This window comes from Harpia harpyja, chromosome 5 (genome assembly GCF_026419915.1).
Source record: "Harpia harpyja isolate bHarHar1 chromosome 5, bHarHar1 primary haplotype, whole genome shotgun sequence".
Classification (NCBI taxonomy): domain Eukaryota; kingdom Metazoa; phylum Chordata; class Aves; order Accipitriformes; family Accipitridae; genus Harpia; species Harpia harpyja.
In genome coordinates this window covers 20,232,954-20,257,114 of record NC_068944.1, presented here as the reverse complement: position 1 = coordinate 20,257,114, position 24,161 = coordinate 20,232,954, and the positions used below count along the sequence as shown (strand labels likewise).

The window sequence follows — 24,161 nt, the reverse complement described above, 5'->3', positions numbered from 1 at the left end:
TAGGACGAACATCTGTTCTATGTTTTGATTATCTTAGGTGTACAATGCAATATTTTTAATAGTGGGGTCTTGCTAGAAGGACTGGCCCCTGAAATGGCTGCTGCCCCGTGACTGGAAGATCCCTTCCCGTGAAGGGTGCCTCCTTGCAGCTCTGCAATGCCAAGTCCATGGTGCCACAACTCCTTGCCCTCCTGGGTGTCTGTTTAAAGCCAATTTCTGCATTAATCCATGAGGCCATGTGGGCTGAAACAAGCCTGAAGCTCTGGCTGGAAACTCGGTTCTTGTAGTCAGGGAGAAAATAGTTTGTGATCTGAAAATTTCCACCAGCATTTTTCCTTATCCCTCCCTCCTGCTGCCTCAGCTGAAGCGGTAACAAGGCCAGAGCGCTCTGGAAGCCAAGCAGGGAGGTTTCTAATTAAAAAAAGCAAACAAGGATGAGGTTCCTTGATCTTTTTCCCAGTTGCTGTGGATAGTCAGAAACATACAGCACAGTTTAATTTTCTCTTAAGTTCTACGGGATTCTGTGGCTGCCTAGGACTAATTTGCCTCCAATCAATTCATAGTGTTTTTTATGGCCCAGGCCAAAAAACTATCACACAACTGGGATGCTCTCTGAGCATTGGTAATGAGCTTTGAGTAACACCTAGAAAGATCTTTTTGGAAGGTGTTCTAGTTTTCTTTGAACACCTTTGTATTTCAATGCTGTTGTTAGAGAATGAGACATCTATGGACCAAACCCTTTTCAAAATGTACAGAAAATTCACCCTTTCCTTATGGTTCAAGCAGAAGCTGAAATCAATGCTTAATATTGAGGAGAGGACCTGCAGGAGGTACTGCAGGTTGTATTTAGGGACAAAACAAACAAGTACTAATAGTAAAGAGGAGGCTGAAAATACAGTTGTTTTTCAACTAAACACCTTGTTCAAACATATTTGTTCTGTCCCCTATCTATTTATTCTTTATATCTTGAAAATGTGTCTGTATTTCAATCCGAAAATTTTAAAACACTATTTGTCTGAAACAGCTGAAATTGTAACTCGACTTTTCTCCTACAGAATAACAATAGATGACTAGTCTGATATTTGGCTATTTACATAATGGAAAACTTGCATGAAATTACACAGCAGTTTTCCAAAGTAATTTGGGAAATCAGCTCTAGTCTTTTCATCTGGAGCCACTACACAGTGGACACATCCTTCCCATACCATAACCTGGTCAAGAGATTCAGGTATCAGCTCTGCCTCAGCAAGACGGAAAAGCACATGCTCTTCGCAGTCGGCTAGGCTGCCTTTGGACTCCTCCTCGCCCTCCTGTTCCCTGCCCATCAATGCCAATGTCAAACCAAAACCCAACCCAAAACCCTTGGCAGAGCAGTGGCTTCTTTCTGTAATGCCTCCCCTGGGGCTCTGGCTTTTCAACTTTCACCTTTTACTCAAACCCAGATATTCAATGTGGCTACTCTAAGTGCACCCTTCCCTCCCTGTCCCCCACACCATTGCCAGTTGGGCCCGGTCTCTCCTCAAGGGCTGGTGCCACCACCACCCTGCTCAGTTACAGTAATACCATGCTGAAATCACTTATTTCAAATTTCTGTAGCAATATCCTGCCTTATCGTGTCATGTACTGACATTAATAATATTTCTACAACACTGTACTTCTGCGGAGCCCCCATGTCTGTGCTGTGGCTGTAGCGTGGGAAGCTTGTTTGGAAGAGGCAGGTTCTCAGCTTATACAAAACCACCTTTGGCCAACCCTGATTTGCACTGGTTACTGGTGCGTGGCAAGAAGCAGGTCTCGTTCATGGTTGGAAAAGGAGGACAGGTTGCATCTGTACAGTATCGCGAGAAGCAAGGGCTAGCAAAAGCTCCAGCACCCCCCCGGCTCCCTCCTACACTCGCCCATCACCCGGGAAGACGCTCCTGATCAAGCTGTGGAGCCCACACGAGGCAGCCCAGGCTCTGGTTGTTCACAAGGTCAGGTTGCTCTTGCATTGGGGGCTTCCCTTTTAGAGTGGGCAGCTTGTCTGACGTTGGCTGTGCAGTGTCACTGGATGGGCCATGTAGCAGCGCCTGGGTCTGGCGTGTTGCACCCAGCACATCCTCATTGCAGGGCGATGTGTGGTGAGGGACCAGACATTGGGTTTCCTCAAGTGTGGGCTCAGGCCTGAACTGCGCGTGCAGTACAGACCTAACTGGTGGCCCAGGGTCCAACAGTTACAAAAGCTGGGCTAGCAAACCCCTGCCATGTGAATGCATGTATTACCATGAGGGAAAGCACTGAAGTAGAGAGGAAAGGAAAGCCACACTTAGTAATGATCTCTCACACCCCCCCGAATACCATGTGTCACATGGGCAGGGCTAGATGGGACTGGACCAAGGCATGCCTGGTGAGGATGCTTTAAACCTCACCCCCTGAGAAAACCAGGTGCCAGGTTTTAGTGTTAGTAACTGAGCGCTCCCAGGATGAGCACAAATGGACACCCTTGGGAGAACATCAATGCAAGGACGTGCTTCCAACTCAACCAAAAAAGTTGGATGGCTTTGTCTCAGACTGCCAAGGAGCTGAGTCCGCAGAAAGGGCGCTTTTATGAATTGCTCAGTGTAGTATCAAGCTCTGCTCCTCCACTGCTCTAGAATACTGCAGACCAAGACAACCCTTTAACAAACAGCTACAATCTCTCTCCACCACAAAAGTGATAATTTGCAGGCTTTCCATGACCTCATGTGAAGCTGAGTTGGCTAATGTGCATTAGGCTGGCTCTGGGGAGTTGACAAGCACGGTTGACACAGTTATAATTCAGCCTGCCAAACGGAATGAAGAATAACAAAGATTTAAAACTTTAATTAAAAATCTTGAAGCAAGTGAAATGCTGGAGAGAGCGGTAACTCCTTTGCAGGGTTGTCAGTTTGGGATTTCTTTTGGTGGGGAACAGAGGAGCTGCAAGCAGGAAGGAGGGTGGAGATACATTCAGATTTATCTGCAAATGCGTACCATATATTTTAAGATATTGAGGAATGGTTTTTATTAACTGCTCCCATGAAGGGAAAGATAGTGAAGGAATCTGAAGGCACTACCATTACACAACTGTCTGATCTATGATGTTGATTCTGTTGCACAACCCTGCATAAAACTGAAATAAACACAACCGACATGAAATGCAAAAGTCTTCTGGTTGTTCTTTTCTGATGTAAACTACTTTAGTCTGGGCAAAAGGCAAGAAGAAAGAGAAAAGCGGCCTTTTTCTCAGATTAATGTGCTTGCATGTCATCTATCCCATTAAAATGATACTAATTTATGATGACATGAATATTTTGGGAAGTATCAACAAAAAATTCCTGGAAAACCCGAAGGGACAGCTTGAATGTCCATCTTCAGGAACAGAGTATTCCAAAATAAAGCTGCCTTAGGTGTTTATTACACCTTTAAAAAGCAACCTATATAGCCCTATGACCCATGTAGCAATATTACCAGCGAGTCCTCCCTCCCTTCTTACAAAAGATGAAGCAATTGTGGTTAGATGCCCACAACAAGGAAGGTGTCAGTAATTTAGATACATGTGTTGAGTTGATGTGAAGGCCCGTGTTTTATTTTGCTAGGCTGAATAGTTAATTTTGATCCCTGGTGCTATATTTGTATTGGGGCAGGCTTTTACTGCAGTTGCAGAACAGACAGTGGTAGTTAAACCAACAAAGATGAATAGGGTTTTAAAAGCAACGCTTAGCTTTTGAAAGTTCACACAGAGCATGAAAACCAACCTTTTGCTTCAGCCCTTGCCTAGCCCTAATGCTGGTGTAGGCAGTAAGTGCAGAGTGGCCCCGTCGAAGTAGCACTCTTCTGAAGGGCCACGGCCAGCAGTGCTGCTGAGCGCAGCAAGGACCAGCCTCAGCTAGAAGCTGTTCGCTTCTCTTATCTCTGCGGGGCATCACACGCACTGTCATTGTTCATAAACCTGGAATTAACCTATTTGAACATTCTTCTGAATATCCTTTCTTCGCTCCCCGTATAATTCCCTAACCAAGAGTCCTTTGCAAGTAATAATGAACCAAACAAACCCTTCGAGTGTTGGCTTAATCTAGAAGTCTAGTGGCACTACACTGGCAAACAAAGGAGTTTTGTCCTCCAAAATTACACTTCTTGGTTGAGATAATGTTTTGCATAGTTCTCTGAGGCGCTTCATATGTTTAACACCTATTTATTAACTTATGTTTGCATTTCCTCCTCAAGTACCTAGCATTCCCCTATAGATGAAGTCACTGAGTTTCAAACAGATGAAGACTCAAATTTCATAAAGCGCAAAAAAACTTGGCACACTTTGTTCTTTCACCACCTGGCTAAAGGAAAGCCCAAGCACCAGCCTCCATATGTTGAATCTGTATTAGCTACAAATGCCAGGTGCTGCTGGAAGTCAGCTACCAGCAGCGAATAAACTTGTAATAGAGAATCAATCCATTGGAATTGTTTTTTCAAGGGAAAATGCTTACTGAAGGTATGTGGCCAGTGAATGCTTGAGCATGGCAAAGGCAGAAGGAAGGTTATCTTAGCACATTTTAGGCTTCTTGTGATGTTCCAGCCTTATTCCTAAATAATGATCTAACTAGAATGACCGGTCATCACAGCCCTGCTCTGATCCTTCCCGTTACTCTGTCAGATGATGAAATAGCACAGGGAGTTCTTTGTTTACAAAGCATGATTACTAAGGCAATTACACGTGAATCGAGTGTCCCAGTACTGCTGTTGTACACATTTCCTGTAGTTTTAGAGCAGATATCTCTGAAAATATCTTCTCCTTCTGCATAGCGAACAAATACTGCATTCAAGCCTTCCTTCATGCTGCGAATGATAGAACGGTTTGGGTTGGAAGTGACCTTAAAGATCATCTAGTTCCAACCCCCCTGACATGGACAGGGACGCCTTCCACTAGACCAGGTTGCTCCAAGCCCCATCCAACCTGGCCTTGAACGCTTCCAGGAATGGGGCATCCACAGCCCCTCTGGGCAACCTGTCCCAGTGCCTCACCACCCTCACAGTGAAGAACTTCTTCCTTACATCTAATCTAAATCTACTCTCTTTCAGGTTAAAGCCATTACCCCTTGTCCTATCACTGCAAGCCCTTGTAAGAAGTCCCCCTCTGGCTTTCCTGTAGGCCCCCTTTAGGTACTGGAAGGCTGCTATAAGGTCTCCCCGGAGCCTTCTCTTCTCCAGGCTCAACAACCCCAACTCTCTCAGCCTGTCCTCATAGGAGACGTGCTCCAGCCCCCTGATCATCTTTGTGGCCCTCCTCTGGACTCCCTTGAGCAGGTCCATGTCCTTCTTATACCAAGGACTCCAGAGCTGGATGCAGTACTACAGGTGGGGTCTCACCAGAGCAGAGCAGAGGGGCAGAATCACCTCCCTCGACCTGCTGGCCATGCTGCTTTTGATGCAGCCCAGGATACAGTTGCTTTCTGGGCGAGTTTATCAAGTTCCTCTGCATACAGTCCCTATATGCATTTGTAAATAAGGTGTGATTTATGACCAATCAGCCAGGCTCCTTGGTGGTGTCCTAATCAGGAATATTTTGTATAACACGCATGATGATGGCCAAGCAGTTCCCCTGCCCTGCCCCTTCCACCCATGTGCTCTCATGCTGGCTAAAGCAGCTGCATGTGCAATAGCTTGAATCCCTTGATAAACTCACACTGTCGAGAGACATCAAAGATGTTCAGCCCCTTTCATCAGCAAGTCCTAATTGATATCTTGAGCAAGGCTAGAGGACTGCTAAGATAGATCTATACAGTGACCTATTCATCAGCTGCACTCGGGAACTTCCATGTATTTTACAGGAGGAATTTGTTTAAGGTATGCTCTTATCTAAGAGAATTCATAAAGCCTTAAGAGATGACATATTATATATTTTTAAAAGCTCCCTGATTTTATATGAACACTTGAGATGATACGGTAATCTGTGAATTTATTGAGATTTGTAGCTCAGCATAAAGCTGTCTGGTTTTTGGACAGCCCTTTTGATTTACCATCCTGTGGTGAAATCGCTGCAGGAATTTGGAGAAAGTCCAATTCTATTTGTTTAAAGTCCTGATCATGTGGCTTTGGCATTCCTAACATATCCAGCAATCATTTGCTTTTAATTACCATTCATTTCAACCACGTAAGTAATGAATGTGGCTACCACATCCAACTTACAGGCTGTGTAAACTCTTGAGCTGGGTGGAACTTTCTTCTATATAGAGGCTTAACTATAACTTAAAATGTGAATCCTCTTAACTTATTTTAGGCAGGCCTTTATAAGTTTAAAATAAAAATAAATAAAAAGGAAATGAAAAAAAGCCTTAAATGAAAGATTCCACACAATACACCTGATTCACTTCAGAAGCAATTTCCTGGCCTCCCCAACCTCTTGGTATGACTGTAAAAACCTTAAAAAAACAAGTTGATTTAACGTTTCTATTTATTCATGGTGTCCAGTTTCCAGAGGAGTCTGTGACTTGTAGTTTTAAACTCAATTTAGCATTTAAACTCATTTTCAGCTGGGTCCCAGTGGAGCAACAATTAGAAAAGGAAAAGAGTTCAAAGAAGAAGGGTTATAACCTTTCAATGGTATGTTTGCCTGGAATTAAAAAAAAAAAAAAAAAAAGCATCTCTATTACTATTCTTCCTACATTTGGCAAACACTAGGTCAGACAGCCCGGTTGAGAACCTGCTGGTATAGAAAACTTCACGGTTAGGTACAAACCAAGACCTAGGAGTCTGTCATGGCAGCCAAGGCAAAGGTTCATTTTTTAGGGGTATTGTTATTTATATTGTGCTGAAAGCCTGATATCAGCAGGCCCAACTTCTCTTCAGAAAAAAGAAATCTCAGATTTAATAATCTGAGCAAGAGGAACCTACCAAAAAACACAGAGAGAAGCTGTGCTGTTGCACAGTAAAAACTTGCGTTAATCCTACGCATCTCTTGCTGTTGAAGGCTCCAGCTGAGACTGGTGTCCCAGCAATCCGGACACTGTATACATACATTGTGGGAGCCAAGCAGACCATGCAGGCAACAGCTAGAGGAGGAATAGAGGTAATGTAACCTGTCAGAAGTTGTAACTGGCCAAACTGGGAGTCGAGCCGTGGCCTGCAAGTCAGGACCTGGGGCCCCCATTTATTAAACTGCAGCGGTTTCACCACGGAGACCTGCAAGCTGTAAGTATTTCGGTGTACTCAAAGTTAACCTGAGCGTTCTATAGTAACAGCACTTTCTGTAGCCAATAGTACTGTTGTGAATGGGCTTCCAGTGTCATAAATTCAGCCTCAAGATTCAGCCTCTGCCAAGACCTGGCTACCAAAATCATATTTGGAAGCACTGTACTTCATGACTACCACCGCTAACTAGTTGGCTCGTTTGCTTTTCCTCTCCCCCAGTTCCTGTAAATAGCCGACATGGAAGCCTCCCCTGGGATGCACCCTCCGGGCTCTCCCCAGTGGGAGGGCACGGGTACCCCCGCACAGGACCTGCCCCGCTGGGCACCTGGCACTGCGGGATAACGGCGTGCAGGGCAACTCTGGCGAGCAGCCTGAGGCTGCTCTTACCTTCCACATAGAGACGTCACCTGCTCAGGTCAGAATGGATCGGCTCATGCCTGAACTAATGGGCTTTGTGAACATAAAGCAGAGCTGCAGTGCTCTCACAGTTTATTTAGCTAACCTGGCTCAAGAAAGAGACCTCTGAGGCAAGACTTGATCCTTTAAATTTGAGCATTATATTTTAGAGGCATTATATTTTAGTGGGAAAAAGTGATGCTATAGTAGCAGAAGAGACAGGCAGGAAAATCATTATCAGTGTGTCCTTAAAATTACAGCAGACCTGGACAAAAGTCTTATTTTTATAAAGCTGGTTGATAGTACACCTGATCATTCTGACTGTAATGAAATTACTACAAGGTAGAAGTGTAAACATTTACTATGTTATCTATCAGCCCATAAGACAACTAGATTTGACCAGAAAAAAATAATCAGCTAGGGTGAATTAAATCAAGATTTTGTCTCTGTTTCATGTGGTCAGAAAAAGATCTACAATATTTTTCTAGAACAGATACAACATATAGCTGGTGTCAGATAATTTGTACCTACAGATACCTGCAAGGAAGAGATTTAGGAAAGAACGCTTACTCCCAAACAAGCAAAGGGAAAGTCAATGTTCTTGTTTGAATTAATTAAAGAAAAGCAGAATTTTGATGAGGAACATGTATGGTTCATCTGCTGCTGCTGAAGCTCTCCATTTTGGGAAGATATGTTTAAAAAGAAAACACAAATTTGTCCTTGGTCACTTGAAGAGAGCATAAGAATGACAGAAATGACAGCAGCTTTCATACAGAGACACGGTTGACTGTGGATTAAAATTATCCCTAGGCCAGGCTATTAAAACGATTAAAGGCAGATCACGTAAGGTCCTGAACTATTGAAATTTGATGTTCACAGGAGGCAGATGCAACCCAGGGCAGACGTTTTGAATGGAAGGGAAAGCCAAGGCTTTGTCATCAAAACTCTCCCCTCCCCTGTTGTGTTTCCTGCTATTGCTGACAAGCTGTCGCTGATTTTTGGATCGGCTGTGACAAGACGATTAAAAATGGTAATAACCCATTAGCTGGAAGTGATGCCGTGGCAGCGCCCAGCTGGAGCACACCGACGGCAGTGGCACCTGGCAATGTGGTTCCAATCGCCGCCTGCCTTTGAAATGTCACCAGGAAAGATCTATAGACAGTCCTCCTGCTACAGGCCATCAGTGTCTACTCTTCCCGTTTGATTTTTATTTAGCTTACTACGGTTTGATCAGTTCCCAATGAACCTGAGGGCACTTTGAGGCCCCTTGGAAAACTGAATTACCAAATGGAATTAGAGCCCCATTCAAAATTCACCTGTTTTTCATTTCATTAATGCGCGTGCCTGCATCTGGATCCACAACCTGCACAGCCCATCAGTTTTTTTTCCCCTTCATGCTGTCCCTTTCATGTGTCTGCCTTCCAATTTCCTCTTTTTCTCTTCAGGTTATGGATCACCCAACTTCCACATGCTGATACAATTCGACTTCCTCTCTCCCTGGCATTCCTGCAGCTATACAAGCATCCACTGATGCCTGTTTCTCTTCTCCTTTCTCAGTCTTGTATGAAACTTTCTTCTCAGCTGCTAGCCTACAGCCCTGGTCCCAGCCAGCCCTTCCCACCTCTGCATACAAGTCTTTGATTCTGTCTTCAGGGTGGCCTTTACAGACCTTAGCTCATCAAACTACTTCTGCATATTTGATGCAGTCACATAAAGCACAGCGAAGTTACTATTCTCACAAAATACGTTCTGTGACCTTTTGTTAATTGGCTGCATCATCTATCAGGCTGCAACAGACCTCTTATTTTAGAAGCACATCTGCATTTTAGGTTACACTAGTGCACTGACTCAAAAGAGCTGAACAGCGTGGGCTTTGTCACTAGTATCTTGAAAAGAGGGCACATACACACATGCACATACCTTGGCATTTTGAAGAGGAGGTTGGTAACTAGATGGCCGATAGTACCTCCTCTGAGTAGCGTCAGTATGAATGTCTCCAAGAAACAGCTCCTCCACAAGGTGGTCTAAATTGTGGTGCAGGTACTGCTTCTCCACACGGATCAGCTGGAGTTCGTGCATGGCAAAATTCAGAGCTTTGGTGCATTCACGGCCGTTCTCTTCTCTCAGCAAATCGTAGCTGACATCCTGCTCCCAGGGACTATCTTCTGGTATAAATCCAGGACACGTATGGTTCACCAACTCACTTAATTTTTTGGCTACTGCTTCGTTATGGCATATGATCTGTATGTTGCGTAGTTGATAATCAGCTTCAGTACCCCCTCGGATGATCCAGGATGCTTGGCGGAGACGTATTTTGCCACGTATAACTAAGGTGTAGATAGGGTTTGTGCAGCGATTGCCACCGTAATAAAACTGATAGGCCTTAAATGTATTATTGTGGTAGAACCTGTAAGATCTTGTGATGAACTCTGGGCCTGCTCTAACTTCGCAGCTGTGGGAAGACAGAAAGCGATGGAAACAAAATTTTAGCAAGGTGGCACACCTTGCACTGCAGGTAATAAGACTGAGCAAACCCACATGGGTCCACAGAGACACTTGGGTGCTAATGTCCCTCTGGCATGAATGGGAGGAAATAGGAACTAGGCATCTGTGGCCTGCCAATTAACCAACAATTTCCTCTGCTGTTAATGCTGTTATTAATATACTGCTTCATGGTGATCATATCTAAGGGCTTTATCTTTGCAGGTTTAAATACTTCGAGCCATGTTTTGCTTTTTCTTTTTGTCTAGGGACCACCATGTGACTCAATTCTTCTCTGAAAAAAGTAGCAGCTTATTAAACATCTATTCTTCTCTTTTGCATGGTAGATTTAGCAAAAGGACTGATAACATCAGAAAGTGAAATGCCAAACGTCCACAGAACAGTGCAAAGAACTGGCTTCTATGCTGCTGTAGAAGCTTCTTAGCAGAGCTCCACCAGCTCTGGTCTGCAGAGGACGTGCAGGATCGTGTCCTCAGCTTTTCCACACACTTTCAACAGGGGTGGCATTTAATGCAAACTTCTGACCATTAATGCAAAACTTCTATTTGGCTTGAATTTGGACCATGCAATATTCAGGTTTTGGGGGGGTGGGTGGTGTTTGTTGTTGGGGCTTTTTTTCTGAAAGTGTAAATGGCAGTTAAATTCCACTTCCTGTAGGAAGTCATTTCGTGCCTTCAAACTTGTCCCCCTTGTCACATCCACGCTGCTTAACATAAATATACTCCTTTCCGTTAAAAAACCCCAGTCTTTCCTACTACAAGTCACTTCAAATAAGCATGTGAATATTGCCTGCTGAGACACAGAAAGCAAAACAGCTCTCTGAATTACAAGTTATCATGTATAGAGGGTAATAGAACTGGTGAAATACAGCTTCTTAATTCCTTTGCTAATAAAACCTGTGCTAGACACATTCTCTGAAAACAAGGACCCATTCAATGGATCTAATCCACGTAGTCAAAGATAGTACAATATTACGTTTGAATAAGCATCCATTTTGGCAACTTGTTGGGCTCCTTCCTATTCAGAGAGATTTAAAGATATTTCACAGCATGCTGTTTAAAACCCAGACTATAATTGATTCATCAAGACAGCTTTATAGCATGCTATTCTCATGTACATAACGCTGCTCCTTCCCCTTTTATGCATAAACATATAGAAAGCATCTGGAATTTCGAGCATCACCATATTAAAGAAAATACTTCCCTGCTGCTTAAAGTGGGAATATTCATCCTTCCCTCTCTGCTTCCTTCCCCTCTTCTCTTCCACATATATCACTCAAGCATCTTGTTTTATCTTTTCTTACCCAGTAGAGACCCAGTGTCCCTCAATATTAGGAGGCATCTGCACAGTGATCCGGGCTCCATTGTGAAGGTGTTTCAGCATATGATGACACTGTGACTCCTTAAAGGCCCTCCAGGCACTCTTCTCCAAGGACCGAGGGTGGGACCTGCTGTCCGGGTGAAGAAGAGCAGAACCTTCTCCCAGCCCTGTGATAGAAAAGTGTAAATTATCATGAGATCCTGCTGAGAAGGGCTTCAGCACAATAAAGGAGGTCATGAACATCTTGTGTTGAACGACACTTGATCACATTGTTATGTGTCTGGGAAAGTACTGTTTACATTTCTTTTCTCATCTGGAAAACAAAAAATGGGAAGCTCTTCCTCTCTGTCAGCCCACTAATAATCCACTAAATAAATTTGCTTTACGAAATACATTGGGGAAAAGGGCTTGAACCGAAGTGTTGCGTTTCCACACTCAGGAGATGGGGCTCTGAACCTGAATTTTATAGACACCTCTGTAATCTCTGGTCAGGACAATCAAAAACTTGGACCTTGAAACTTTTAGAAAGTTGCATCCAGATCCGGACACAAACTTTGTGGTTTCAGCCCACCTCTAATTTGAACGCTTCTATAATAAACTTGCAAATAAAGACTACTCTTTAAAGCCAAGAGAAAACAGATATTAAAAGCAAAGCCTCTGCACACAGGAAGCCTCTGTGATGACTGAGGTGGTCAATTAAAGGCAGATTCTGCTATTTTTATTTTAAAGGAGAAAAGGAATTTCAAAAGCTAATTTTATCTCCAGCACACAGTAATTTTGGTTTCTAGTAATGTATACATACAAACCCAACCAGCGCAGTCTCTACACAATATTAATTGAACAAAATGAATATGTAGCTTCACAAGGCATGCGTCTTTACCCTTTTAGGCACAGCCTGCTCTTAGATATGTTGGAAAACATGGATCAAAAGAAAAACACACATCTAGAGGTTAAGAGGTGACAAACATGAACCTTACATAATGGGTTGGAAACTGTATTACTTTGCCAGAAGGAATTTAAGAACCAGCAGGCTATTAAACAAATATGGGGTGGGGTGGAGGGGCTGGTTGTGTGCCTGGGAAGTCGGGGCGGCCGTCTCAGGAGAGGGATGTCTCGCTAACACATGCTCCCAGGGGCAGGGTCTGGGATTCACCCCCATCTCTTCTGGTGCTCTCTTGGCTGATGTGGCTCAGGAATGGGCTGTTGGGGATCACCCAACACTGCAACCCTACACCACACCAAGCCGCCCAACACAAGATCCTATGCTTTATTTCCCAGGCCCCATCTAACACTCAGGCACATGCTTGGGCAGCACACAGCATCGCTACAGAAATTACAAGAAAATCGGTATTACTTGTTTTTAGGAAGACAGTTTCAAACCTTTGCACTTCCCTATCACGAGAAAGAAAACAGTGTCAGTGATTCATTATGCTGGCTAGGTCTTAGATCTTCCAGAAGAAATTTGGGTAACATGTAGGAAAATGGCATTGCTAAAAATATAAATACATGTCAACCATTTAAAAATAGCAATTCCTAAGCTAAACAAAGGCAAGGACTTATGCAGTAGGCAGGGTAAAGAACTGATCAGAAAGAATACAATAAATACCTGAATGTAAACAGGGCTCACCACTGAATGATCCCAAGATTTAATGAGATCAGTGAATACAACCTCACAAAGCCTTTACTGGAAAATCTGGCAGCTTTGTTGCAGGTTACAAACAATTCTTCGATGTGAAGGAGAATTTACAGCCTTACTTTCTAAAAGGTAATAAATACTAGCGGTGCTTTGATATTTGAGCACACCATCTGAGATGCCCTTAAAGGAGCCTATTTTCAGGGGGTCAATACTTCTCCCTTTCTGGAAGTCAAGGCTTCTCCAGTATTTCCACATTGCTTAGCAGAGTCACTCACATTAGTGTCACACAACCCCCGTTCTGCAGCCAGAAACGGTACGGCCGCTTCAGAAATGGTAGGGCCATGGCAGGGTGATGCTCTGCTTGAGCTGACTATGTCTTTGGATAGGCAGGATTTACCAGATAGGGTCCATGCTTCATGTATGTGGCAGCACAGCAGCTCCGTACTGTGCCATGTCTGCAGCCCATTGCACCTGGAGCAGCACTCAACACTCTCAAAAACTTGGGCTTATTTGGTTTATCTGAAACCTTGTGGGTATGGGGTGGGTCTCACATGCCTTCACACCACCAGGAGAACAAGTGCAGCCAGGTACAGGTGAACTTACTAGTATATTTATTTTTGTCCTTACGAATCACAGCTGGTGAGAGCTTGCCTTCTAACACCCTTCTCCATCTCTAAGTCTCCACACACTCAAAAAGCCCACATTACTTCAGCATCCAATTCTGAAATGGAGTGAGCGCTCCTGTCCATGGGCTCAGAGTATCTTTTGGGTCAGAAGTGACACCTCCTGCAAGGTACCTGGTAGAGGCTGTAGCCATCAGTACCAACTTGCAACAGAAACATAGCTGTTGGGATGTCTCCTGCAGACAAATTACCTTGCACTGAAAAAGTCTTTGAAAATTTACATTTCCACTTGAAGTTGTTAAGCGTTTGAAATCTGCCATCAAGAGGAGGTTTTGAAATGGTTCAAGTGACTATTTCCAAGGCATATTTATTATACCACTTGCTTTTAAGCAGTTGTATTCTGCCTAGGCTCATGTCATATGATTCATGAATACGGACGCACTTAAAAATGAATGATTTATTCGTTTAAACATACTTGGGCATTTAATTTCTCCAAGCAAAAATCCTTCTGTGGGAGGATACCATCTTGTATGTGCACATCTCAAAGGAGAGAATGCAGTAACCACATTATACATTCCCAATTATTCCCTGGAGGAAATAATGAAACGAAGGGGTTTTTGAAAAGGAGTCAAACTTTATGTGGTATTATACAGTGTCTTTTCTTTGCTACAGCTCAAAAGCAATTGGGTCTCCGCTCTCCCTGTCACATGTATGTAGTTCTGTCTGCAACTTGCTAATGATAAACTGTAACGAGCAGTGGAGGGAAGGGAGATATGTGCCAGCAAAGAGGGTATTTGTCTGGGACTCTATCCATCCAGCTGAGACAAATGAGGGCACGAACAAGTTTAGGTAATCAAGACAGGCATGAGAACATAAGGAAGGCTGCAGCGACAGCGCAAGGGATGTAGAAAACACACATGTGCTAGGCAACATTACGTAAATAGGACGCGAATATCAAAATATGAATTATGGTACAGAATTAAAAGGCAGTGATGGGACCTTGTTGCTGGGGCAAGGAAATACTTAATTTAGCACAGGCTTCTTCCTTACCAAGTAAACATTGCAATGCTTTTGTATTTACTGACACACACCCGCACATACAGCTACCATACAAAGGAGCCCTAACTCCTCCTTGTACGGCCCGAAGACAAACGCCCAGACCGGTGACACGCTGCCCACGCAGGGCAGTAAGCCGAATGCCGCCTTCCCGCGCTCTTCCTCGCAGCGGGTCCCCCGAGGCAGCGCGGCATCCCCCCGCTCCGCTCCCCCCCGGCGGTGCACGAGGTCTTCTACAAAACGGAGGTCCGGCAGGGATGATGTCACTGATCTTAAAAGATCCATTCGGCCATATTAAATGGGACATGGCTGGAAGGCTCAAGGTTAAAACGTGCTTTTGTGAAACTGGGAAAATAATTTCATGGCTCTTTAAAGCCTGCTTTGGAGCCTAGAAGCAGTTGCGACATAGCTGGAGCCGCTACTTTCATTCAAAGAGATCCAAGTCTGCTATTGTCTACAGCACAGACAGTGCTGTAGGTTTCAGTACCTCCACGCCACGCCACATAAGTATCTCAGACTCTCTCTGACTGACCGATTTTTAATTTTTTGTGTGTTCTGAAGGAATCTTACCCACTTGTTAAAAAAAATTTAAAATAAAATCCACCATGTTATTACTCAAAAGCGTGACAGACTTCAAACAAAAAGCAGTCTTCGCAGGCGACTAACAGCGCTAATTCTGCAAAGCCTCTGGCTGGCTTTCACTTTAACCACACCAGGACCAGAGGTCGTAAGATTGTATCACCCACCCCATGGTGGCTGTTTACACAAAGAAGCAAGTCCAAAAGGAAAAGGAAAATTCCAGAATGCATCAGAAATGCCAGCTAGAAAAACAAAGCAAAACAAATGCATTTTCTGATGAGTTGATATCCAACTTCTCTTTCGTAATCAAGCCCTAGCAGTGTAGATCGCAGCTTTAGCATCAAACTAATTGAAAATAGCATAAGAGGTGCCACAGCTAGCAGGGGATCCCTGCCCAGGCCCTCATGGATCACGCTGTACAGGGGCAGATGCAACATCCACCCGAGTGGGGAGGTGAAGGTCTGCACAGCTGCCGCTCCAGCCAGATGTGGACAGGAGCACGCACCACACCAGACAGAGACTTCGGGCTCTCAGGTTCACCTATAAACCTGTATCTGATGTGGGAAGAACCATTCAAGATAAAAAATAATTGTTAAGGGAAGGTAGGTTACCTTCAAGTTCTTCAAAGCTTTCCGCACGTAGCTGGGAGTAAAACACAAATCTTAAAAAGGGCAATCTACTGGCAGCCCGTTACCCAAACACATTTCAAAAATGGCTATGACAAAGCTCTCCGCCAACATTTCTGCAAAAACCTGCAAGCTGCTAGAAAAATTGTTTCAGTTTCCTGAAAAAAAGTACGCAAATAATGTACAATTGCAACACAGATAACGATAAGTAGAGTTGTGCTTGAACACAAATTCTTATAATTTAATTCATCCCTAACACCCTGGCCAAATTCTGTTCTCAGCTATGCCAGATTGCAAAAGTATAAAACAAGTAATCTTAAAACTGTTTAGATTTAATCAGTTTAATGAACACCTCTACCAGAATCTAAACCATGGCTTCAAATGTGTCCAAGGGTAGCGCTTCAAACTAGACCCAAAGCTACTACTAGGTGTTCAGCAGGTTCACCTTTTGCTAAATGGGAGAATAAATGTTACCTGAACGTAGGATTCAAACCTGGATTTAGATTGGGATCACTCAGCAGGAACCACTTCACTTTTTCTTTCATGTATAGCAAAGTAATTCCAGAAGAGCACAATTTTATTACGAATTAAAACAACCTCGAGTGATAGTACAAATTCAAAATATGCGATGGCTTCATCTCTGATAGAAACATTTTAACATTTGCGCTTTACTTCTGCAGCAAACTCGTTTCAAGTTAGAACTTGTTTGAAACCTGAAAAACCTTACAACAGATAAAGAATAATTGGCTGGATTAAGTTTATAGCTCTCCTTATCTGGGCAGTTGCCCTGCACAATTAAATAAATAGACATTTGGATTACGCTCTTCCTTGATGTGGGATAGCGTTAGATAACGCCCATGACAGCCTTTTAGCTACAGCGCAAACTTACGTAATTGCCATGGAGAATATAATGTCCTGTTACCAAGCCGCTGTCTGTGTTTACCAGTGTTTTCCCTGCACTTCAAACTTCAAAGAGTCCTCGCGGGATTGGGACCTAAATTAGCTACTACAAACAAAGAGGTTGGAAAAGGAAAGCTGGGGTTTATGGCCATGGAAGCAGACAGGACAGTGATTTCCTTTCACATGTATCTGTTGCCTTTCTTGTGCATACCGAGCGTCCAGGTACAGCTTTCAAAGAGACGTGAAATGAATGTTTCAGTGTGGCAGATTCGGAAGAGAGATCTAAAGCATGTTGAGATGGGACAGCTAAAAAGAAACTCCTCCAAGGCAGACAGGCCCAGCTGGGAGACTGAGGTCTCTGTTACCCTACAGTGCGGTCCTTACTCAATGCCCCGTCTTGGAAGAGGTCAGAGAACCAAGCGCCAAGCGGTTACACAGCCGATAACCTCTGCTAAGCTGAAGTTCGGCTCTTAATTGGGATGACTGCTGCTACCCGTGCAAGGTGAAACACCACTGCCTGCAGCATGGGCTTCTTTACGAAGCCACGAAGGGTTAAAGCCCCCCCCTTCAGGGCAGTGGGGACTCTGCCACAGGCACAAGCGGGTGCAGCCCTGGGCCCCAAGTGCAATTCAGTATCGCCAGTAGTTTGGTCTTGCCATCTTCGAAGGGAACGCCTGCGCTCTGTCAGGGACAGACCTCTGCCCTGTCCTCCACCCACACCTCAGCACCAGGACTTACCCAGGTGGAACTGCCCCTGATGCCGATGGGACTCGTGTCCAAGTAAAGAGAATGCTACACAAGCTCACTATGTATAACCCGACCCTCTATCAGCCCTGCTTAAAGCGTCATGTCAGTAATAAAATACTAACCTTGCCTAGAATAGCTGAAGATACTGGCCTTCAGCGTGGTCAAGGCTAGTTTGGGGCCTCATCACCTGTCAGCCTACCTCCTACAGAGCCCCGAAACTGTCCTTACTGCTCACACCACCTACGTTGTGCCACTGCTAGCCCACAGTCAAGCTGCAGAGATGAGTGAAATCAAATTTACACTGATGACATTGTGAATAACGTTGAGTGCACCTCCTAACTCTCCCTGCAAACTCTACAAATCTGACACTAAGCAGTGTGTCTTCCCCTCTTTCTCTTTGTATTGTCTTCCAGATTTCCAAATGCAGTATTTCACCGAGAGAACAGATCACATATGCCTCTAGCACAGAGCACAGTATTATTCTATTTTATGGATACAGGTGTTTACATCTTCTGATACATTTACTTATTATTTTCCTGAACAGGTTTTGAAATAAACCACTTCTATGTAACTAATTTAAGCAATATTGCTAGAGAACTTTTAAAAGCATAAACAGTTTTGCTCTGAAATCCTAGCAGTCTTGTCTTCATCATCTTTATTAGCAAGTACTATTTCCATGATGTTATCAACAAATTGTTTTCAAGTTTCTAATTCATTACTCTAATAGTAACAATCAGAAATATGCTAAAGTTTCTTCTTAGCATCTGTATTTGTAAAAAAAAAAGTTTACATTTACAAAAGAAATTAGCCAAATTTGTTTTGAATCCACTTGAACATAGCTTTTATTAATCAGGTTTTCTGGAGCTGAATGATCTTAGCATTTGATATCTGAAACTTCTGTGGCTTTTTGTCTAAACAAAGAAAACAGTGATAATGGACAACTTCCAGCTGCAAACCTTTTTTTTTAAATTTTTTTTTTTGACACTGTACAGGTTTTATCTTGATTAACAAAGACAAGTTTTTTCCAAATTTCCAAAATTCAGTGATATTAAAGTAGGCATTTCTTAATGTAATGAAAGCAGAAGCTTTAGCCTTATAGGACATTTTATAAAGCTTTAAGCCCTAAAAATCCTCAACCACCCTCCCACACTCACTGACTTTTAACCCTTAAATTACCATTGCAATAGAAATGCAAAAGAAAACATCACGTGCCATAAAGAGGCTTAACACTGCGATCCCCTGGGATTGCCGGTTATTCTTACATATTACCAGTCCGGGCTAGCTGCTGACCGAAGGATGCGCCTATTGACTGTGGCACAGAAGGAAAAGCTCTAGGCCAAGTTAAAGGTAAATACGTTTAGACAGGCTACATTTCAGTGCGTTATATGCCACTGATGTCATTTTCAGGTTTGTAAGAGGGCAGTAGTTTCCCAACACTTGAAGCTCAGATCCAAACTGGGCACTGCCACATTACGGAGGTGTTTATACACAAGGCTCTGAGCTGTATCCTTCTACAAGAACTTAGTTTTATGTTACATGGTGAACTATAACTGCAGATAGAAGAAATGGATGATTTTCCTCCTTCATCCTCTTTTGGCAGCTGCTGTTTTGATCTGATCACTGGCCCCGATTTGTTTCCTGCTCCAGCCAGGGTTCAGCTCTGCTCTGTAATTCCAAGCAGATGAGCCGAGGAGTCCAACCCTGTAATTACACCTCCTCTCTTTACCCTCTAACTTAAAACCTCCCATTTCGACTTTTACATCTCAGATCACAGAGTTTTAAAGAACACCTCTGGCATCCTGGCAGGTCTGGCTCAGCTAAACACATCTCTACACTCTCTGGATTTCATAGCTGAGCTGTGAGAAGGGTATAAAACCCCCTCCTGGGGAACAGGGTCTCCTGCTCGCTCTTTCTCAAAACAAAATACACAGTCAGAAACCCATGCTTTGTATTATTTATTAAATACCATCTGTGTGCTTAGCACTTGTACAAACACAGAGAGAGAAAGTCCCTGCTCCACAAAATCAACCCCGGGAATAGCTCTGAAATCCTTACCCCAGCTCACAGATCTCACACTGAATCCAGGTAGGTCACTTGCATCGTAACAGTTTAAAAAAAATTTCTCTTTTTACCAGTAAGCTTGAGATCCCAAGAAATTTAACTGAAGAAGGCTGGATGCTACAAAGTACTTCAGAAACAGGAACACTCTTCAAAACGATGCTGTAACCGAGTAGGTTGAGTCACTCTTTCAGAACAGTATCGCGCCCAGATTTTTCAAATCTGGCTGCCAAATGTTGGACATACCTAAGCAGCTCATTAAATAGCCTCCTTTTCAGAACTTGCTCTTGAAGAGCACTGGCTTTCTGGAAAGATGGCTCATCTGTTGAAGTGCCGAAATACGGATTTACAAGCTGAACTCGTAAGTTTGAGTTTAGATACGCTGGCTTTTCTTGCTAAAATTTTGCCTACGGTGCGGTTTCAGAGAAACGTCAGTCCACGGCTCAGCTGAGAGAGTGCCGAAGCAGGACTGCGTGTAACGACACCCAGAACCCCTGCGCTCCCCGGCAAAACATTTTGAGCTGGGTGCAAGACCCGGTGCCGGCACCCGCCGCTGCCCAAGGCTTCCCGGCTAACACCGCCGCGGCAAGACCCGCTTCTTCGCCCGCGCGGGTGGACGGTGGGTCCGGCGGGCCGTCCTGGCCAAGCTGCCCGGGGTTTGGCGGAGCCAGCCCTTCGCCCGGAGGCCAGCAAGGCGTCCCCGTGCGCGCTGCCCGGGCCAGGCGCCCCGTCCCAGCGGGAACGGTCGCCGACCCCGCTCCGGAGCGGGGCGCGTCCTGCGCGCGTTCACCTACACCGGCCGCACCCGCACGGCATGCAAAGGGGTGCCGCTAACCGGGGGGGGGGGGGGGGAAGGGTGTCAGGCAGAGCGAACAAGGTCTCTGCCCGCTTCGCCATCCACAGGGACCCTTCCTCGGCCAGACTCCCCACCCCGGCCCAGCGCACCCACCCGTGACCCTCCGCCCCCACCGGCGAGATTACGGCCCCACCCCCGCAACCCCGCCGGCTTTCCGGGCGCGCCACGAGTAGTCACCCAGCGGGCGGAGACCCCCAGGCGGCCGCCTCGGCGCCGGACTCACCGTGCAGCAGCAGGGCTGGGAACAGGTACTTCATCAGGCTGCCGTACGGAGCGGACATCTCTCCGCCGGGCAGCGCCCCTTCCCCGCTCCTTCGCTCCGGCCGCCACCTCCCGCCGCGCCGCCCGCGCCTCAGCGCCGCCGCGGGCAGCCCACGGCCCGGCGCTGGGGGGCAGGCGGCTGGCGGGGCCGGGGGGGCCGCCGGGCTCCCCTCCGGGGCCGGGGGCCGCCGCCGCCGCTCCCGCTCCTCAGGGCTGCCGCCCCGCACACCGCCGCCCCGGCAGGGCTCCGGCTCCGCCGCCGCCGCCGCCGCTCGCTGCCCGAGGCCGCCCGCCCCGCCGCTGCCGCTGCTTCCCCCACCGTCTCGGCGGAGCGCGGCGGCGGCTCCGCTTCATATTTCCCCTTCCAGCAGGAGGAGGAGGAGGGGTCGGGAGGTGGGGACTCCTCCCGGGGCGGGGAGGGGGCGGCCCCGCCGCTGGGCTGGCGGCCGCGCTGCGCGGGCAGCGCTCCGGCGACGGGGGAAGGGAAGGGGCGGCCGGGGCCCGGCGGGGGAAGGGAAGGGAAGAGGAGGGAAGGGGCGGCCGGGGCCCGGCGGGCGCCTCCGCGGGGCGCGGGGGCGGGAGGCAGCGGGCGGTGGGCGGGGGACGGCAGGCAGCCGGCGGGTTGTGAGAGCGGGCGGCGGGTGGGATGTGCCCGCGGAGGGCTGGGGGACGCCTCAGGGAGACGTGCGGGGGTGGTCGGTCCTTCCTCGGCGGCGGGGGGAGCGCCCCGAGCAGGGGCGGGAGGCCCCCGGATCCCGCGCCGGTGGGGCGGGGAGCGGGACTTCGCCGCTGCGCCCGTCGGCGGGGGCGGGGGGGCGAAGGTTGGCGTGCGCCCTCGCCTCGGAAAGAAACCTTTCCACGTAAATCGGGCATTTTAAAAGCTAAAAATAGATGCCAAGGTTGCCGCCTTTGGTGCTGCGCCCTCCTGCACCCTCTTCCCCGTGTCTGTTGTTGATTAGGTTTGGTTTTTAGCCTGGTCTTAGGCCCTGGTCATGCAAACACGCGTGGAGTTCCCGTGTTTAAGCTTTGGTTTGTAATGTCCTCTGGACAGGGACATCATGTTTTCTAGGTTGTACTTGGACTCATGGGCTCAGCTGTAGGGCCTCCTAGCAGCGAATGTGTAACAAATGGGAGGAAGTTCTGAGAAGACCAACATAACTGAGTTTTGAACAGCTTAACTGAGCTAAAGCGTTTACACGCTGCATGCTTAAAAAGAAATACTGACAATGATGACTCCTTCCAAGTCCTTTGAGCGGGAGGAATAAATTTAATCTTCCACACTCGTATAGAGAGGAAACTGAGACAGAAACAAGTGGTGAGTCACAATTAGAGCTCCGGTGCCTTGGATTCTCAGGGTTATGCTTGCGCCTCCACACAAATGTTTTTCAAGCCAGAAAGGATGGTTTCCAGAGCACTTGGTGGCGGTCCGTACAAGCCTGTAGTGGTCAGGTACCCTCTCAGTGACCTGGAGAGAGATGCGCAGAGAAGAGCAGCATCATTCAAGAAACAGGCGTCCGTGAACATCAGCAGGTAACGCTGGGTAAGGCTGTAAAAATACCCTTACCCAGTGTTGCTTACTTATCTTCAACCCATTCCTATAGTTGCCACAGAGGGGTGTTTGGAGGGAGGGGATTCTTGCCATAGACACAGTACATTTGGAAAAATTGTTTGGGAAGCCTTGTGTATCCACCTGGCTGTTTTCAGGACTAATCCAGGGCAAAATTCTGATTTTGTCACTTGTAACTATCCTACAGCAGCAGAGACACCCAAGTAGTTTTTCGTTACCTGCAGGTTCTGTAAGTGAAACAGATCCAGTGAGCAAGGAAAACAACAACATTCGCTTAAATACAGTACAAGCGTCTGTATTTCTGAGTCTTGAGGACCCATGATGTACTTCAGATCCGCGCGTGATGGTTACCTCTCCTAAGAAAAGTTCCTGCCAGGGTGATCAGTGAGATAATGCCAGGCGTGCAAAGGGGTGACATAAGGAGAAGTGAAAGGCAGCGCATGTGGGAAAGCGGATTGCCCTGTTGTTGGCCAGGAGTGCCAGGTTATTATGACGGGCAGTGCCAGCTTAAAGCATCTCACGTGTTTGGCGGGCATACAGATAATATGGCGTGTAGGAAGGCTCTTAACGTAAGTCACCTGCTATTTACCTGAGTGTAAAAGGTAGGCCAGCATCACCGTGAGCAGTAATGAAGGACTAGCAGTTGTGAAGTGTGGTTGTATAAAAGCAGCAGCATCCAAAAGGAGAGGCTTTTTCTGTAGAAGCAACTGTGCCCAGATTGAGCAACATAATTATCTGCAAAAAGATGAGACTGAGGATCACCCGCAAAAAGTAATTTATCCCCAAAGTCAATTATCCCAGAAGCTCATGGTTTCTCCCCTGGGAAGTGACAGCCCCCCACGGCAGCAGTGCTAACAGCTTTTCATAAGAGGAAAGGGCAATGATTTTACTGCTCCATTGGCCAACTTGGTAAATGAGGCTCCGCTTGTGATTTACTATCAGTGCAGCTTCAGATGTGGTAGTGAAATAAAATGAAATCAATACCCAATGGGTTCAGACGCGGGAGAACTTTCCAAAAACAGCACAGACTGTACTTTTTCTTTTACTCGTCTTTTTTATTTTGTGTGTTATTTTAAGGATATGTATAAGGATAAGGATTTTTTCAGACTGATGCACAGTATTTTGTTTTTTGATATCCCCAGTCCTACTTGTTTCATGACTGTGTCCCTGTTCAGAATGCGCTGTAATGGGAAGCAGTGACAAATAACAGCTTTTTGCACTTTGATCGAAGCAGCATGTCACATCAGTGCTCATTAGAAATTGTATTAAGCAACCCAACCATGACTTTCTGAACTTGGGCTCCTGGGGCAGGGTATATAACTAATGTAGGTATAATGTAAAATCATTTACAAAGGCACCTCTAGGCCGTATTCTCAAAAATATCATAGGGGCGAAAGCATTTCAAAAAGGAAGTCGTCAGCAGAAGTTTGCACAGTAAGGAGCCTTTTTGGAAAAAAACCCAAACTGATGGGAAATGTAATTTGTGGCTGGGGCCCCTTGCAAAAAGTATTAAAATAGGAAGAAAACTAACTTGTTGGACTTGTTGTGTGACACTTCAAAGATCTAGGCACATCAGCATAGCACTTGTCTAGCTAAAGTGCCGGCTGGTTGGCTGGCCGCCAATGCCAATCTGGTGGTGAAGGATATGTAAAAGAGTGAGGGGATGGGAAAGAATGGAGGCAGCAAGCTTGTGGGACGCTTTATGCTGTGGAGAAGAATGGGATGGGGCAGCACTCCTGGACTCGGTAATGCTTTGGCAGTGCCACAACTATGATTTGCTAATGGCTATATTATGTTTTTGAAAAAGACAGTATGTTCTCTTGAATAAGTCAAAGGAGCGGGATGTAAAGAT

The 24,161-nt window shown here is 45.9% G+C and overlaps 1 protein-coding gene across 2 annotated transcripts in view; it reads right to left on the bottom strand.

The window, feature by feature from the left end:
• APCDD1 (APC down-regulated 1) overlaps positions 1-20,960 on the bottom strand; it is a 32,633-nt gene extending 11,673 nt beyond the window's left edge. The window contains exons 1-3 of one of the 2 annotated variants that reach the window (XM_052787788.1): positions 20,705-20,960; positions 11,384-11,567; positions 9,499-10,030 (exon numbers count right to left, since the gene is read on the bottom strand). In XM_052787788.1, coding sequence (XP_052643748.1) covers positions 9,499-10,030; positions 11,384-11,567; positions 20,705-20,762 — 774 coding nt within the window. In that variant the 5' untranslated portion in view covers positions 20,763-20,960. Of the gene's footprint in view, positions 1-9,498; positions 10,031-11,383; positions 11,644-20,704 lie in introns of those variants that run through there. The other variant, XM_052787787.1, reaches the window with a different exon arrangement.
• Between the last annotated feature and the right edge of the window lie 3,201 nt (positions 20,961-24,161).